Here is an 18,805-nt window from a genome sequence, read left to right on the forward strand (position 1 = left end):
GTTTGCATTGCATCTGCTTGCCCATCAATAGTTGTTCACGTGGTTGTTGAACACAATCAGGCATTTGTTTGTGCCATCTGCTGGACTGAACCAAGCATAGCATGTTTTTAGTTCTAGCTCTCTGACCATATGGTCTGCTACATTCATTTCTAATTTACATGTACATCACTACACAATGATGCAATTATATTATGTAATCAAATAAACACCAATTACATATTTTTGTTTCTTTGTGGCTCCGTTCTCATGTAGGGTGAAGTCAGCTAAAATTGGCTATCAGGTAAAATTGGCCAAACAAGGTTGTAGCGTCATATATCTTTACATTTTTACAGCCAATCACAATAACTTATCTTGCATTGTTACTTCAACACTTGTTGACATGTAACAATAGTTTTGACTGGTCTGAGTTTTTTAAGGGGGGCAGGGCAGAGTGTTACATGAAGCTTGTCAGAGAAATTGTGAGGTAAGTGAGCATGACATAGTAAATTTCATTCATCACTAATAAGGTTACTAAAGCAATTAAGCTTACCAACAGAGCAAATGTCTATAATGTTTTGACATGCTCTTTCAAATAAAAATGTTTAATTCAAAAAGAAACTTCAGTTTTTGTGAAAAATGTCATTTTGGGGTAGAAATGGCTGGTTAAGCTAAATGGGCTGCATACACACACAAACAAACACACACAATAATATATTAAATGTTAAATAATAATATAGTAAATGTTTGACAAATATTTCACAAGCATACACACATACATGCACACAAAAGACACAAATGCACAGAAACACATCTATACAACATGATCAATTTTTATTTGTAACTGCATTTTGTAATAAAATATTTGTACAACTTTCTGTTTAATGATATACATTTATGGTGTTGTTGCTATGGCATACTAAAGACAATAGTGTCAATTTGCTGTTAAAAATAAAATTATTTCAGCCGAAATTACCTGTGTTATTCTCTTTTTATATTGACCCATTTTAACTGTACAACTGGCCCATTTTATCTGAATGCTGTGCCATGGCTCAAGAAGGTACATGCTGATACTCTAACTCTCATAATTTTAAATGAATTATAGCTTTTTACATTTTAAAATAAATAAATAAAAAAATAAAAAATATATATTATTCATTCTATTTAAGGTTTAATTAAGTTTAATTATATTTTAAATTAATTATAGCTTTTTAAATTTTAAAATAAATAAATAAATAAATAAATAAATAATACATACATACATATATATATACATATATATATATATATATATATATATATATATATATATATATATATATATATATATATATATATATATATATATATATTATTCATTCTATTTAAGGTTTAATTATTTAATGAAGTTTAATTATATATTATTTAGAGAGGATCAATCTAGTTAGGCATATAAATAAATAAATAAATAAATAATACATACATACATATATATATACATATATATATATATATATATATATATATATATATATATATTATTCATTCTATTTAAGGTTTAATTATTTAATGAAGTTTAATTATATATTATTTAGAGAGGATCAATCTAGTTAGGCATATATTAATGGATGTTGTAACCTTATTTCTTTATTTTATTCTTTTTTTTGTAATGTTATGTGTTTTTTCTTCTCGTAAAAAAGTGCTATGGTACCATCATGGTTATTTTTGTAAGGGCAGTCAGTAAAATTAGGACTTTTATTTTGAAATACATATCATAGTCAGCTGTGAGAACAACTTTTGAATGGTGAATGTTAGTAGCAGTAGTTTCACATAAGGCGCAATATACTATTTATAGTCATCTCGTATGATTGACATTATGCTCACTATTAAGACGGTCTCTTAAAAGTTTCAGATAAACGAAAGTCGGAGCAAACCTTGGACAAGCAAGATTTTTAACAAGTAAAGGCAAATGGTTGGTACCGCTCTCACCGGTTTATTTTGCTTGACTATTCACGATTCTGAATACTGCTCAAAAATGCTGTCTGACTTGTGCAGGTCACTAGGTTTTGAGACACAGCCATTGTCTGAAGTGGGAGGTTGAGGCTCGTGTGTTGTGTTGAGTTGTTGCCTAACAACCACTGCGTTTGCGGCGCCTGCACTTCACATCGCCTCGTCTCCATCTTCTCCTCTAAACAAAGTCTTTCTTCATTTCCATGCCAAGAGAACCGCATATTCAGTCTTGTGTTATTGATAAGAGCTTCATCTGATAACTGCTTCTTTTCCTGTCAAGAGCTATTCATTAACCGCTGATTCTGGTTTGGGAAAATATGAATGTCAACATCAGCAACTTTATGGAGGAGAGAAGGGCGGACACAGAAGAAGCACCGTACATGGAGATGAAGGTGAGCTTAATTTCTAATAAAAATAGTGCTGCTTGGGGTCTTAAAAATAAAACATGTACATTTTTATTTCTATATATTTATATTTCAAGAAAAGTCATTGTTTTATTACTTGTCCATCTTTCATAGACAAGTTTTGGTAACAAGGAGAACATCAAACCTGCTAACAAAACACAACCTTCACAACCCAAACAGACCAAAGGCAGGCTATATTTTAATAAATGTATAATTTCAGGCAAAATACATATATTTAGCATTTGATATTAGATATTTTAAAAAAGTCTGATTTTCTTTATTATTTAAAAATGCCACTGGGGATGTTTCATGTTGTCATCTTATTTCCAGAAGAGAGTTTTGGCCTCAGTTTACCTCTGGGAGAAGAATATGAACGAAAAAAGCAGAAGTTAAAGCAAGAGCTACGTCTTGATTACCGGCGCTTTGTGTCTGAGGTGCAGTATACTCCTTTATATATATATATATAGTCCTGCGAGGACTTCAGAAGACGCAATCATCTGGATCAACATGCACATTCCCAAATTTCTATATATCCTAATTATTGTTAATATGTAATTCATTTTTCCAGGAGCTCATTGCTTCTACCTTCAGTTAAACTGCTAACAGTGATTGTAAATTAATTGCCTAAATTATTACATTATTTGCTAACTGCATTCTTTAAATTGTAATGTTGACATGCATTCTCTGTAAAGCTGCTTTGAAACGATATATATCATGAAAAGCACTATACAAATAAATGTGAATTGAATTGAATATAAAATAATGCTAATAAATCTTACAATAAATATTTAGAATTCTGTTTCAAATACAGTTTTAAATAGTTTGTGTTGCTGTTTTTAATCATATTTTAAAAAGAATTTTTTATTATTTTTTTTTTAATCATGTAATTTCTTTCTTAGAAAAAAAATCAAATGATTGCTGATCCACTTCCACAGTCTCACATGCTGTCTCTCCCCATAAAAGAACGGAGATCAGCGAAGGTAAACTTGTGTTTGTTATCCATTTGTTTACGCATGGATCACTAAAGCAAATTCTCCATTTCGTGTCATGACCCGGTTCAGTCTGTTGCACAAAGACCCACCCTTTTTGTTTGGCAAGCGCTCAGTGACATGAAAAATGATTTGCTTACGCTTAGTGGATAAGATATCTTTTGGCAGCCAGTATATTGCTGGATTGCAGCTCTCTTTTTTTTGTACGCATTTAAAATTTGTACAAACATAAAAGAGATCTTATTTGTTAATTGTGTATTTTTATTATATAAATGTTTAGTTCTATTAAAGGGGACCTATTATGTCCTTTTACAAAGTCTTGATTTTGTTTTCACATATTGTTGCAGCACCTCTCTTCATAGTCTGTCAGTAACGCTAGGTGTAGTTCCGGTCTCTGTGAAGTTCCTCTTTCCGAAAAGTGCAATGTGCTATAATTGGTTGGCTGGACCAGTTGTGTTGTGATTCGCTTCGAGCGTGTTTCGGAAATGTCATGCCCCTTACCATAACACAGTTGGGGTGTACGCCCCAATATTTGCATATGCCAGCCCATGTTCCCAACATTATGAAAGGCATTAGACAAGGGTAGCCAGTAACGTCTGGATCTGCACAGGTGAATCAACAGACTAGGTAAGCAAGAACAACAGTGAAAATGGAAGATGGAGCAATAATAACTGACATGATCCATGATCGCATGATATTTTTAGTGGTATTTGTAAATTGTCTATCTAAATGTTTCGTTAGCATGTTGCTAATGTACTGTTAAATGAGGTTAAAGTTACCATAGTTTCTTACTGAATTCACGGAGACAAGAGCCGTATAAACATCAAAATAAATACTTTACTTTACTCACATAATTCGAAGCATGCATACAGCATGCATGACGAACATCTTGTAAAGATCCATTTGAGGGTTATATTAGCTGTGTGAACTTTGTAAATGTGCTGTAATATAATCGAGAGCTCGTGTGGCAGGGAGCACGCGAATTAAAGGGGCGGTGCGCTGAAAAAATCAGTGCACAGTTAATGATGCCCCAAAATAGGCAGTTAAAAAAATTAATTTAAAAAAAATCTATGGGGTATTTTGAGCTGAAACTTCACAGACACATTCAGGGGACACCTTAGACTTATATTACATCTTGTGAAAAAGCATTCTTGGGCACCTTTAAATAAGCAATATTGTGACGTGTACACACCTGGAAGAAAACTCAAGACTACAATTCAGGAGATTCAAAGACGGTGCTTACTGTCCCTTTAAAGTGGACCTTTTTCTTTGTAATTTTGCAGACCTTTTTCAATGCTCAAACAGCAACAATACACACTAAAGATTAAAAAGCATTATAAGTCCTCTTTAATGTAACTGTTTTGTCTTTTGTGAATCTACCCAGGAAAAGCTGCAAGATGAGAGGAACAAGGAGTATAATCTGTTTCTCCGAGGGCAAGGGGGATCACAGAAAATAGGGAAATCTTCAAGTACTCCACAGGTTTGAATGAAATAAAACTCGATATTGTTGTTATTATGGGTGTAATAATATATTGCGTCACAATATAAAAATGCAACAATATGTATCATGGATAGTGACAATATGTATTGTGTATAGTTCACCCAAAATGAAAATTACTGTGAGGAAAAATTCAAGTTTACAGAGTTTTAGTGTCAGTTCTACATCGAACTACTATAATGTTGAATATAATGTATAATAATGCAATGGGGGAATATTTGTGGGTCCTGATAATGCCAAATGTCTTGTGTTACCAGTAAAAAGTGGCCTACATTATTTTAAATATATCTGTTCAATGACAGAGTGCAAGCATATTAATATTTTTCAGTATTTTCAGCTTCAGAATCATTATCATTTTTATTCTGGTATCACCATTGTCCTGTGCATTGGGTTACCAGCACCAAGTCCAAGCTTATTCATTTTCACTCCCAATGTAATACCAAAGTTAGCATTTTAATCAACAGTTAATAAAACCATATCTTGAAGTATCGCAATAATGTCGTATCGTGATATGTATCGAATCATGACATGAGGGTATTGTTACATCCCTAGTTGTTATATCTTCTATAGACCTTATGTAGCCCCGCCCCTTTTCAGCGTTGCGCTCTTTGTCTTTTGACTTCCGGTTTGTATTTCCACAGCGATATTACATTTATGAATGAACTGCTCGTTTTAAAATCTTCCCGACCTACTGACATTTGTTAAGACATCTGCTTTAAACATAACAATGCTCATGATAACTTTCATTAACTCTACAACAAGTAAATCCACTTAACCAACTAATTATTCTTTGACAGCGATGCCATAGAAATGTACAGAGCTACCGCAAAACGGAAGTTCAAAGACAATTTTATAAAGATGGCGGCGCGCTTGTTTCTCTGGTAAATAAGGTCTATACAGCAACACTAGGAATAAATAACCTTCACAAATGTCCTTACTGAACCACAATTTAAGCTTCTTTAAAAAAAAAAAAAAAAAACTTCAGTCTTGCCTTGAATCCTCTGATTCTCAGCTTATGTTGATCATGTTTCTGTTAGGCCCTGGATCGTTTTGGCTCTATTACTCCAAAGTACCCTGCTGGTTCTCCAGAGGTACAAGTGCAAAGAGGCAGTCAGGGCCCAGAGAACATCACATTCTCAAGGAGGGATGTTGCCACTCTAACTGAGCCCATTTCTGGAGTGCCTAAGGTATCAAGGCCACGGAGACAATGGGCAGAGACGCCGGATCGCTGGGGAGGCCCTTATCGAGATCACACCAGTTCTGATGAGGAGATTGAGCTCCCAGAGAAGGAAAGGCTTAGAAATGTACAGGAAGACACTGGTGCAACCAGGAGAGGTGGAAAACATGACAACAGCTCACACAGGTGCATCTCTACTGCTTCCTGTTTTTTCTGGTGGCACTCAGAATTTGATCTGTTTATATTTTAGGAAGCATAACAAGGCTAATATTCTTGAGGGACCATCTCAAGTTAAATATATAGGTTATAATTAGGCCCATGTGGAGCTCTGACGAAAGCTCCATGGGTTGGCACACAATATTAGTGCTTGTCATTCACAAAATTTACCATGTAATTTAGCCCCATACATTCATTTCTTAGACTTTCCAGATTATAATTGCATTTTGAGAACATTTTGAATATTTTTGGTTTATTTAATACATTTAATTATATGAATAATTAGTTAATATAATTAATTAACTAAATAATTCAAATCAATATTTAATGTCCATTTTCCTTACCATAACATAATTGTTCAAAATTGAGATTTTTAATTTTTTTTTTTTTGAAAGAAGTTACTTATGTTATCAAGGTTGCATTTATTTGAGCAAAAATATAGTAAAACAGCAATATTGTAAAATATTATAATTTCAAATAACTCTTCTATTTTTTGATATATTTTAAAATGTAATTTCACGAAGCCATTACTCCAGTCTTACTCCAGTGTCACATGATCCTTCAGAAATAATTCTTTACTGTCACTTTTGGTCAATTTAAAGGGTTAGTTCACCCAAAAATTAAAATTCTGTCATTTATTACTCACCCTCATGCCGTTCCACACCCGTAAGACCTTCGTTAATCTTCGGAACACAAATTAAGATATTTTAGTTTAAATCCGATAGCTCCGTGAGGCCTCCATAGGGAGCAATGGACACTTCCTCTCTCAAGATCTATTAATGTACTAAAAACATATTTAAATCTGTTCATGTGAGTACAGTGGTTCAATATTAATATTATAAAGTGACGAGAATATTTTTGGAGCGCCAAAAAAACAAAATAATGACTTATTTAGTGATGGCCGATTTCAAAACACTGTTTCATGAAGCATCGGAGCATAAATGAATCAGTGTGTCGAATCATGATTCAGATCGCATGTCAAACTGCCAACGGCTGAAATCACGTGACTTTGGCGCTCCGAACAGCAGATTTGATACACTGATTCACTGTGCTCCAATGCTTCCTGAAGCAATGTTTTGAAATCGGCCATCACTAAATAAGTCGTTATTTTGTTCATTTTGGCGCTCCAAAAATATTCTCGTCACCTTATAATATTAATATTGAACCACTGTACTCACATGAACCGATTTAAATATGTTTTTAGTACATTAATAGATCTTGAGAGAGGAAGTGTCCATTGCTCCCTATGGAGGCCTCACAGGGCTATCGGATTTCAACTAAAATATCTTAATTTGTGTTCTGAAGATTAACGAAGGTCTTACGGGTGTGGAACGGCATGAGGGTAAGTAATAAATGACAGAATTTTCATTTTTGGGTGAACTAACCCTTTAATGCTTCTTTGTTGAATAGAAGTTGTTGTTGTTGTTGTTGTTGTTGTTGTTTTTCGACAAAAATCTTACTGACCCCAATATAATGCATACAAGGAAAGAAGATGGTTTAAGATAGAAAAACAGCTTCATTTTTTTGCAATAATATCAAAAAAGGGTATTAGCAGATGGTGTTTTTCACAACTTCTTGAAGAGGACATGAAATTAACAGTCTGACTACATCTGTGAAAAATAACTATCATCACCATAGCAACATTCAAATAAAAATAGCTTAAACAGATGAAGAGATAAATATATACAAATGTAGAAAGTAGAAGGGTTGTACACAGTTTTAGAGGATGTAATCTCTGTTAAATTTGACGTCTTATCTACTAGACACAGACAGCTGTCACCAAGAGAATAGACAGACACTGACAGCACATCAACTCAAGTACTGATCTGCAATTAGAGTAATGGGGGTTTAAAGCAAATCTTTCAGTGAAAATGAAAACTACCATGAATCAAATAGATGAAGTGGCAATTACTATAGCAGAAGTCTGTATTTTAGAAACCCTCCTATCAATTTTTTGCCTGTGGTGGAAAAAATAGAAATATGTGATGGCTTTCAGCCTTTATTTTACCTTTTTTACCTAGAATTTAATTATTAAGTCTACAAGAATTTAAAGGGTTAGTTCACCCAAAAATGAAATTTCTTTAATTACTCACTCTTGTGTCGTTCCAAACCTGTAAGACCTTCGTTCATCTTTGGAACACAAATTAAGATATTTTTGATGAAATCCAAGGTTTATTTTTACCCCCCATAGAAAGCAATGTAATTATTGCCATTCAAGGTCCAAAAGGTATTAAAGACATTGTTGAAACAGTCCATGTGACTACAGTGGTTCAACCTTAATGTTATGAAGCGATTGTTGTTGAATGAAGTTGTTATTTTTGTTTTGTTTTTGCACACAAAAAGTATTCTCGTCGCTTCATAACATTAAGGTTTAACCACTGCAGTCATGTGGACTATTTTAACGATGTCTTCTGAAGATGAACGAAGGTCTTACGGGTTTGGTACGACATGAGGGTGAGTAATTAATGACAAAAATTTCATTTTTGGCTGAACTAACCCTTTAACTATTACGTCTGAAGGTTTCTAACAATGCTGAGACAGGAAACGCTGAGTTTGCTGTGTTAGAAAGTTGGAACGGCTGGATTTATTGTCCATTCTATCAGTGGGATTGTATTGATTAGTGTTGATGGGGAGGCTCAAAGCATCTGATGGCTCTGCTGCAGGCTCTTTAATCCACTGGATACGTGGTGTGTGTGTGTGTGTGTGTGTGTGATGTAATGGTTTGGCCATAGCTGCAGAGATCAGGGTGTGTTTAGTGTAAGAAACTGGATGAAACTGAAACTAGTTTTATGGCTTTTTTTTTGCTTTAGTCTACAAGCACCGACTCGAGCGCAAAACAGATCTGTCAACGGGCAGAACATGACAGAGTTTGCTACAGGACTCATGATTGGTAAGTTTAAATCAAACTGTGTTTACAGTATATATAAAAATGTGTCTAATTTCTGACCTGTGACTGGGTCATATAGGTGCTGCTGAAGGGGATGAGGCCTCTCAGAGGAGGAAGGAACGTTACAGACTTGAGCTGCTACAGCAAATAGCCGAACAACAGAAGAACAAAAGGAAGTGAGAAATGATTTGATATGCTGATTGTGGGTATTTGAATTAAAACCTTTTAAGGGCTCAAATATTTACATGACCATATAAACTCAATTATACAGGGAAAAGGAGCTTGAGTTGAGAGTGGCTGCAACAGGCGCTGTTGATCCAGAAAAAAAGGTGATGGTCCTCAGGTTTTTAATGTTTAAATATTAATTGTTTTATACTTTTATTTTTATTTTATTTTTTAAATATTTCAAATTTAAGTTATAAATAACATCTAGGAATGTTTTTTTTTTTTTTAATTTTCATGATATTTTAAAAAATAAATACAAAAATAATATTTTGCATAAATATTCTGCAAAAAAGTATTTTTATGCAAAATATTTCTTATATTCTATATTTTTTATTTTGTTTTATCTTTTAAAATTCTTTAAATTGTTATAAAGTTAAAATCATAATGAAATTAAAAATATATATACACTACCGCTCAAAAGTTTGGGTTCGGGATGATTTTTTATGTTTTTTAAAAGAAGTTTTGTCTGCTCACCAAGGCTTAATTTATTTAATTAAAAATACAGTAAAAACAGTAATATTGTGAAAAATTATTACAATTTAAAATAACTGTTTTCTATTTGAATATATTTTACAAAGTAATTTATTCTTGTGTTGGCAAAGCTGAATTTTCAGCATCATTACTCCAGTCTTCAGTGTCACATGATCCTTCAGAAATCATTCTAATATGATGATTAGTTCCTCAAGAAATATTTGTTATTATTATCAATGTTGAAAGCAGTTCAAAAGAACAGCATTTATCTAAAATACAAAGCTTTTGTAACATTTTACACTACCGTTCAAAAGTTTGGGGTCAGTAAGAATTTTTATTTGTATTTTTTTGAAAAGAAATTAATACTTTTAATCAGCAAGGATGCATTAAATCAATCAGTAAAGACATTTATAATGTTACAAAAGATTAGATTTCAAATAAACGCTGTTCGTTTGAACTTTCTATTCATCAAAGAATCCTGAAAAAAAAAAAATATTGTACACAAATATTTTGTACAATTATAAACAATAAATGTTTCTTGAGCATCAAATTGACATATTAGAATGATTTCTGAAGGATCATGTGACACTGAAGACTGGATTAACAATGCTGAAAATTCAGCTTTGCCAACACAAGAATAAATTACATTTTAAAATATTTTCGAATAAAAAAACAGTTCTTTTAAATTGTAATAATATTTCACAATATTATTGTTTTACTGTATTTTTAATTAAGTAAATGCACCCTTGGTGAGCAGACAAAACTTCTTTTAAAAACATTAAAAATCTTACCGATCCCAAACTTTTGAGCGGTAGTATATATATATATATTATTTATTCAGCCTTATGTTGCTTTAAACCCATATGCTGTTATTTTTCAAGGAAGTAGAAATATTTAAAGAAGCTTTCTGCAGCTCTTATATATTCCCAGAAGGAAAAAAAACACAAAAATTATTTCATACAACACGTTCTAAGATTATGAGCAAATAATAACTTTAATTTTTGCCTGTTCCTCTCAGGAATATGTCTTATTGTATGGTTTTAGAAGACTCTTTCAAATAGACATTTTTTTTCTTCTTCTCTCACTTTGGAACTTGACAGAATTTGAGATTGACCCAATAGCTTGGGCTTTGACACATTTTCACTGCAGTAATAGCCATGCAACACCTGCTGTGCTCCTATTTACAGTCATATCACCTTGTTTCCCACAGCCAGACAGAATCAAACAATTTGGTGCCGTGACCCGGGAGTACGAGGGCAGGAGAAGGGATGTGCCATACCACCCAGGGCTGGGTCTTGAGGACTTTAGGGCTGACTCTGCCAGGCGGCTCAAAGAAGACAAACCTCCACAAGCACCAAAGGAGAGCGCACCTCCCGAGAGACCTCGTGTTGCTTTCCAGTCCCCGTCTCTGGACCACAGCACTGTCTTAAGCCGGCTGGCTAACACATCAGGCCTTGGTCTGGAGGCTGGAGCCAATGGTACCACCCCTGTTACTGAAAACAATTACAGAAGCCTCTCAAGAGCCCTGGGGGAGATAGTTGCCCCAAGGTTTGTGTTAGATTTTGTGTTATGTTTTTAGATTTTGCACTGAAATAACAATTGTACTGAATTACCAACACAACTGAAAAGTTAAAGTATTTAAAGGTGCCCTAGAACTTTTTTTAAAAAGATGTAATATAAGTCTAAGGTGTCCCCTGAATGTGTCTGTGAAGTTTCAGCTCAAAATACCCCATAGATTTTTTTTAATTAATTTTTTTAACTGCCTATTTTGGGGCATCATTATAAATGAGCCGATTCAGGGTGTGTGGCCCTTTAAATCCCGTGCTCCATGCCCCAAGAGCTCGCGCTTGCCTTAAACAGCATAAAAAAAGTTCACACAGCTAATATAACCCTCAAAATGGAACTTTACAAAGTGTTCGTCATGCAGCATGTCTAATCGCTTAAGTACAGTGTTTATTTGAATGTTTACATTTGGTTATGAATGAGTTTGATAGTGCTCCGTGGCTAAATCTAACATTACACACTGTTGGAGAGATTTATAAAGAATGAAGTTGTGTTTATGAATTATACAGACTGCAAGTGTTTAAAAATGAAAATAATGACGGCTCTTGTCTCCGTGAATACAGTGAGAAACGATGGTAACTTTAACCACATTTAACAGTACATTAGCAACATGCTAACGAAACATTTAGAAAGACAGTTTACAAATATCACAAAAAATATCATGTTATCATGAATCGTGTCAGTTATTATTGCTTCATCTACTATTTTTCGCTATTGTCCTTGCTTGCTTACCTAGTCTGATGATTCAGCTGTACAGATCCAGACATGTAATCCCTTTCATAATATGGCATATGCAAATATTGGGGCATACACCCCGACTGTTACGTAACAGTCGGTATTATGTTGAGATTCGCCTGTTCTTCTGAGGTCTTTTAAACAAATTAGATTTATATAAGAAGGAGGAAACAATGGAGTTTGAGGCTCACTGTATGTCTTTTCCATGTACTGAACTCTTGTTATTTAACTATGCCAAGGTAAATTAAATTTTTGAATCAAGGGCACCTTTAATAATATACCTCAATATACTATAAAGACTATTTTGTTGCATTTTTAATGAAATATTTTTGTTCTCTGATGTCAGAATTACAGGTGTGCGTCCTCCGTTGGGTCCCTCTCTCACAGACTCCTATCAAACTCCTTATGATAATGCATATTACTATTATGGAGCCAGAAATCCTCTAGACCCCAATCTGGCCCACTGTGAGTGGCCTATCTTTGTTTTAGCATAGCCACATATATCATTTGTACCGAATATGCTTAAACTAAACACATCTGTGATAATTTATGGTATGTCATTTATTGCTATCTGTGTTGCTGGTCAGTATGAGTAGTATTATAGTGTAATATGAAAGTTTATGAAATAAACTGTCTCTTCAGTAGATGCATTCTAGCTTGGATTCTAGCATGATAAATATAGATGTTGAATGCAGTGTTTTTGTGTGTGTGTGTGTGTGTGTGTGTGTGTGTGTGTGTGTGTGTGTGTGTGTGTTAGACGGACCAGCAGGGGATCAACAGTCACACATCCCTCTAGAAGCACATCGGCCGGTTCTGCAGCCTCCCTCTGGAGGCCTCAAACAGTAGGCACACGTTTTCATACCTAACTTCCGTATTGAAATGACGAGACAAAATAATTACTGTGGAAATATGAATTTCTAAATGGATTTATAATGTTTGAGTTGTTTTGGTATTGTTTTTAATGACATGTTATGTTGAGGTACCAGTAGGGGGCACATTTACTCAGATATACCAGATTATAACAGAATAACATAATGTTCATCACTGTCTCTCCATAGAGCGATCAGCCATGCTGGAGTTGTTCCCTCAGGACCAGCGTTCTTTTCTCACAAGAGGCTGCAGCAGCCCAAGGAAAGTGCTGTTAGCCATCAGGAAGCCCTTAAGCAGCAGGTACTTACACAATATTTTATGGTTTGAGATTATTTAATTGGCATGCCATAGAAAGGGTTCAAATTATTTTAATTCCCCTAGTTTAAAGATTTTTTTAAGGAAAGCTGCAGTAACAGGGTTACACATCTTTACATTTTAATGATCAGAAATGCATTCATTAAAAAAAAAAAAAAAATACTACAATGAATTGAATATCAATAACGGATTATGTCAGAATCATGACATTTGTATGATTTTAATTGTTATATACAGTTTAGTCAAAAACTCCAACATGGGACAAGCCAAAAGCATTAAGTCATTTGAGGAGACATGATAAAGACATGTTTATTAAAACCAGCTACTTTTCAAGATTATATTTATTAAAATGAAATGATTTAATGAATTATGTTAGATGAAAGTACCGTACACTACTGTTCAAAAGTTATGTTTTTTAATATCTAAAATTTTTGAAAGAAGTCTCTTATGCTCACCAAAGCTGCATTTATTTAATAATAAAAAAATGTAATATTGTGAAATATTATTGCAATTTAAAATAACTTTTCTATTGTAATTTATTCCTGTGACTGCAAAGGTGAATTTTCAGCATGATTATATGATCCTTCAGAAATCATTCTAATATGCTGATTTGCTGCTCAAGAAATATCTTATTATTATTATCAATGCTGAAAACAGCTGCTTAATATTTTTGCTACTTACTTTTTAAAAAATACCTTTTTCAGGATTCTTTGATGAATTAAAAAAAAAGTGCAAAAGAACAGCATTTATTTACTTACTAATGTCACTTTTGATCAATTTAATGTATCCTTGCTGAATAAAAGTATAATTTTCTTTCAAAAAAAATCTCTTTGACCCCAAGCTTTTGAACGGTAGTGTATCTAAAAGTTTTTTTGTTTTTTTTTCTCCCATAATATTTACAACAGGATCTGCATTTTCATGGCTTTAAATAAAAGATTTTTGTTATAAGAGACAATAAAAACAACTTTGTGCATCAAAACCACTTTCCTGGTAAAATCACTCCTTTCCTGATTTTCAAAAGTCATTGAATTTGCAACAGCTGAATGTAAGAGTAATGTCTCTGAGTAATATGTAATTTATTTAAGCTATAAAATAACATTCATACCTTTAAAAAATAAGCATATTGAACTGCGCAAAGAACATTTCAAAAGTGTCTAGCATGTTTTATATTTACCCAAAAATCAAATCACCCCTTACGCACGTTATCACTTCCGTCAAAACTGTCCGTTGCATTATTACTACTAAAATACATCAACATGACACACATGGGCATCAAATCATTCACTTCACTGAATGCTTGCCAGCTTAGAAATAAATAATTATTACCTTACGATCCATCGGTTTTCAAATCCACATCATTTGAATATCACAACATCAATGTCTGTCAAAAAATAATGTGCACAATACACTGTAGTATTTACGAGAATCAGCATTTCATGGAAAACTCACTTGCGTCAAAGTTTATAAGATATCAAAGTTTGATAAAATGTTGTTTCAAGGTGATACAGTTTTACATGAATTGTTACATTTAATTACCAGATTAGCAGATGTGACTCGTACAGAACAAAACAAATGTGCCTCTTATGATTTTAAGAATGTAATTGGACATCAAACCGTACCCTATTTATGAAAAGTGCTAATATACTGTTGCAAAGCATAAATGTAATGAAGTGACATTCTTGATTCGGCCGCAGGTTTAGGTTTAGCTCATTGGGGTGTCAGATGATATCTTTATATAATGGCTGTGGACACAGAAGAAGGACCTGGGGAGGACAAATTGCATTATCTTCCTCTATTTCCACAGGGGAACTTGATACTGAAAGATATAGCTGGAAAGATGTTTGTTTAACTGTCTGGTTGCAAGATCATTGATTCTGAAATACTGCAGTGAAAGGTTTGAAGATGGATGGCCTTGAAAGCTAATCTGTGTTGAGTGAGTTCACCAAGAACTTCAGCAGTCTGACAGGAAGAGATCAGTGCAGAATTCTCAAGATAAAGGGAATCTGGAGGGAGATCAGGGATAGTGGTTAACTAAAAATTTGAACGTTCCAGCTTTTTAAAGTCTGATTACAATATATTGAGTAATACTATTTTGATTTTGATGTAACATTCTTATAATATTTGACATTGAGGCTTTGTTCAGGTAGGCAGCATTTTTTCCCCATATCCAACTAGTTTATTTGTAGTTTGAAGAGCAAAACAAGCACATTAATATTTCAGTTTTCGTTTGTCGAAATGCGATTTTAAACTTTTTCTTGTCTGAAAAACAAATCAGATGATGCACTGTGAACAAAGCCTAATTGTCTGAATTGTGGAGCACAGATTCAAGAACGACAGCAGAGACGACATCGTGAGAAGGTGGAAACAGAGCTGTATGATGCTAAATTAGAGGCTGAGATGAAGGCCTACGAGCCCTGGGGAAGAGGAGGAGGAGGAGCCCCTCTTAGGGACAATCATGGAAATCTCATCAGTAAGCACACAGGCTTCACACTTCACTCAGGCAACTCCCTGTCTAGTCAGCTGCAATCACTGCACTTTAATAAGGCTTTAATTAATGCAATCTGCAAATGGTGGACCATTAGTCAGAGTATTGCAAAAAACTTTTTTTGTTGTTGTTTACATACCCTTTGCAGAATCTGCAAGATATGAATCAAAAACTAATGCATCTTTTATTGTTTTTTTTAGTACCGCTCTGAAGTTATTTCACATTTGACGCAGATATTAATATGTATCAGGGTTCATATGGTCATGGAAATCAAGAAAAAGTCAAGGAATAATCATGAGACTTCCTATAGTGAATATGATTTTCTTTTTCTGGCTTTGCTCCACTCAGAAATATCTCATCAGCTAGAAATGTTCTTTGCAAGTGAAATCCTTACACAGTAATCATACATAATGACTGTAAAAATGTAAAAATCACAGATAAGGAATTTTATTGGTTAAAAGATGTAAGAACCCTGATATATTCAACAAGACAAGTGAGGCACTTGCACAACTAACACAGAAGTCTACAAATAGTCATCGATGCTCATTAGGGTTCAATATACTTGAATATTTGTTATTCCGTTTCTTCGGAGCAATAGTATATATAATCTTTTTTTAAATGCTAATTTATATTCATGCAGATGCAACAAGGGGTATGTAAATGTATGAACACATCTATATACTGTAGTTATGTAACTTGTATGCTGCAGTACAGCACAACTGTTCATAAGAAGAAATGTTTCTTGAGCACCAAATCAGCATATTAGAATGATTTTTGAAGGATCATGTGACACTGAAGAATGGAGTAATGATGCTGAAAATTCAGCTTTGCCATCACAGGAATAAATTACATTTTAAATTGTTAAAATAGAAAACCATTATTTTAAATTGTTATAAACTATTTTTTTTAAATTTTTTTTTATTGTATTTTTGATAAAATAATTGCACTACCGACCCCAAACTTTTGAACGGTAGTGTAAATCCCAGTCATCCCACTTACAATTGCTCAGTATCAGTTGATTCAGAGATTTTAGATTGTTTTCTAAAGATTGTCAGTTCTAAATCCAATGAATACATTTGTATTGTTTTTCAGTCTATGCTATTTTTACAGTCCTATTGATACTGAAATGTTGTGGTATCCATCATAGTGATTTTATTTATCATCACAGTCATTAAATCATAGTCATGTTTCTGTGTTTCCAGGTGATTTGAAACAAATGCATAAATCAAATGTGGAAGCTTATGATTCTGGAGGCAGAGTAGCCCGGATTCCAGTGGCTTCTAGGACAGGTGACAGAAACTTCACCTCATGCAAAAATGAAATTTCTGTCGTTAAGTACTCACCCTCATGTCGTTCCAAACCAGCAAGAGCTTTGTTTATCTTCTGAGCACAAATTAAGGTATTTTTGATAAAATCTGAGAGGTTTTTTATCTCTCATAGAAAGCAACGAAATGACCACATTCAAGGTCCCGAGAAGTAGTAAAGACATCGTTAAAATAGTCCATGTGACTACAGTGGTTCAACCTTAATGTTATGTAGCGATGAGAATACTTTTGTGCACAAAAACAAAACAGTCTCCTAAGCAGTTGACATAGTGCAGATCTTCCATGTTTACGTCCGGACGCCGGCTCAGTATTATTCACATGAGCACCATGACGCATGCGTGTAATGCTGACGCAGGAGCCGGCCAGTACAGAGTCGGAGTTCTGACGCAGAACACGGAAGCTCTGCACTGTGTTCACTGTGTCAACTGAGTAGGAGACTGATGAGGAGTGTCGCTTCATAACATTAAGGTTGAACCACGGCAGTCACGTCGACTATTTTAAAGCAGAACTCAGTAAGATTTGTGAAGCTCCCCCTACAGTTTCCTTCAGAGAATCACACTGTCGTAAATACTCCAAGCGCAGCTCTGGACTACAACGACTACAACACTCACCAGCGCAGTAGTTTTGCAAATACAGTACACTCGATGGAGGTGGGTAATTTTCGAAATTGTCTTATAAAGTCATAATATATACATTGTTTTTGAATTACCGTAAAGCATTTTGTCACTCTCGCGTGAACGTGAACATGAGGCGAGATTGTTTCGGGTCAGTGCAGCTCAACTTTCAACTTGCAAGTGCTGTATTCTGGCGTAGACGTGCCAGAGGGGGTTAGTGCTCGCCTCAAACACACCACTACAAGTCAATTAACCATCGTAAGGACTTAGAAAACTATTTATGAAGATAAAAAAGTTACTTAGTTCTGCTTTAACCATGATAATTTTGTTGCTTTTTATGAGCCTTGGTCTGGAGGCTGGAGCCAAAAACCCTCTTGGATTTCATGATTTTTTTTTAATTTGTGTTCCGAAGATGAATGAAAGTCTTGTGGGTTTCGAACAACAAGAGGGTGAGTAATTAATGACAGAGAAGTTTCATTTTTGGATCAGGTTTTCATCTAGTGGTCAATAAAGGTACTGCATAGGGTCTGTCTACTTCTAAGTAGAACAAATAGAATTATAGTCTGTGTGTATATTTTATATATATATATAATATACAACTTCTGACTTTGATTGTGGATATTATCATCAAGCCTTTTAGAAACTAAAAATAAAAGACCTTTGCGTGCACTCCATTCAAATCCTTTCTTCCCCTATAGAGCCTGCAGGTTTTGCCCCTTCTCAGCCACCTGTACAAGCACGGGGTAACCTTTTCAACGAACTGCCGTCTCCACAGCAGCTCCATGACCAGGAAAAGTACAAAGATTGTTTGAAACAACAGGTATGAACCTACTTGTCTCATTCAGTCAGCTTTGTATTATGTTGTCTGTGCTTTTGGCCTGCCATTTCACTTTGTCATCATCTTTGGGATGAACAGATCGAGGAAAAGAGGAGAAAGGAGGCAGAAGAGAGGGAGCGGAGCAGGCTCGAGGATGAGAAAGAAGAGAGGCGGCTGGCCGAACAGCGAGCTCGGATCCAAAGGGAGTTTGAGGAAGAGCAGGAGCGGAAGCGTCAGAAAGAGAAAGAG

General features: G+C 34.4%; 1 protein-coding gene across 6 annotated transcripts in view; it reads left to right on the forward strand.

Annotated features, from left to right (window-relative positions):
• Positions 1-1,746: 1,746 nt before the first annotated feature.
• LOC125257600 (centrosome and spindle pole-associated protein 1) overlaps positions 1,747-18,805 on the forward strand; it is a 30,247-nt gene continuing 13,188 nt past the window's right edge. For 2 of the 6 annotated variants that reach the window (XM_048174075.1, XM_048174081.1), the window contains exons 1-18: positions 1,755-1,927; positions 2,246-2,357; positions 2,484-2,556; positions 2,700-2,803; positions 3,269-3,349; positions 4,743-4,838; positions 5,894-6,219; positions 9,060-9,139; positions 9,216-9,312; positions 9,408-9,465; positions 11,043-11,380; positions 12,477-12,595; positions 12,888-12,972; positions 13,189-13,300; positions 15,638-15,785; positions 17,003-17,089; positions 18,438-18,559; positions 18,656-18,805. In XM_048174075.1, the coding sequence (XP_048030032.1) occupies positions 2,283-2,357; positions 2,484-2,556; positions 2,700-2,803; positions 3,269-3,349; positions 4,743-4,838; positions 5,894-6,219; positions 9,060-9,139; positions 9,216-9,312; positions 9,408-9,465; positions 11,043-11,380; positions 12,477-12,595; positions 12,888-12,972; positions 13,189-13,300; positions 15,638-15,785; positions 17,003-17,089; positions 18,438-18,559; positions 18,656-18,805 (2,151 nt within the window). In that variant the 5' untranslated portion in view covers positions 1,755-1,927; positions 2,246-2,282. Of the gene's footprint in view, positions 1,928-2,010; positions 2,358-2,483; positions 2,557-2,699; positions 2,804-3,268; positions 3,350-4,742; positions 4,839-5,893; positions 6,220-9,059; positions 9,140-9,215; positions 9,313-9,407; positions 9,466-11,042; positions 11,381-12,476; positions 12,596-12,887; positions 12,973-13,188; positions 13,301-15,637; positions 15,786-17,002; positions 17,090-18,437; positions 18,560-18,655 lie in introns of all 6 variants that reach the window. The other 4 variants (XM_048174078.1, XM_048174080.1, XM_048174077.1 and 1 more) reach the window with 4 other exon arrangements.

The sequence above is a fragment of the Megalobrama amblycephala genome, linkage group LG22, assembly GCF_018812025.1.
Source record: "Megalobrama amblycephala isolate DHTTF-2021 linkage group LG22, ASM1881202v1, whole genome shotgun sequence".
Lineage (NCBI taxonomy): Eukaryota > Metazoa > Chordata > Actinopteri > Cypriniformes > Xenocyprididae > Megalobrama > Megalobrama amblycephala.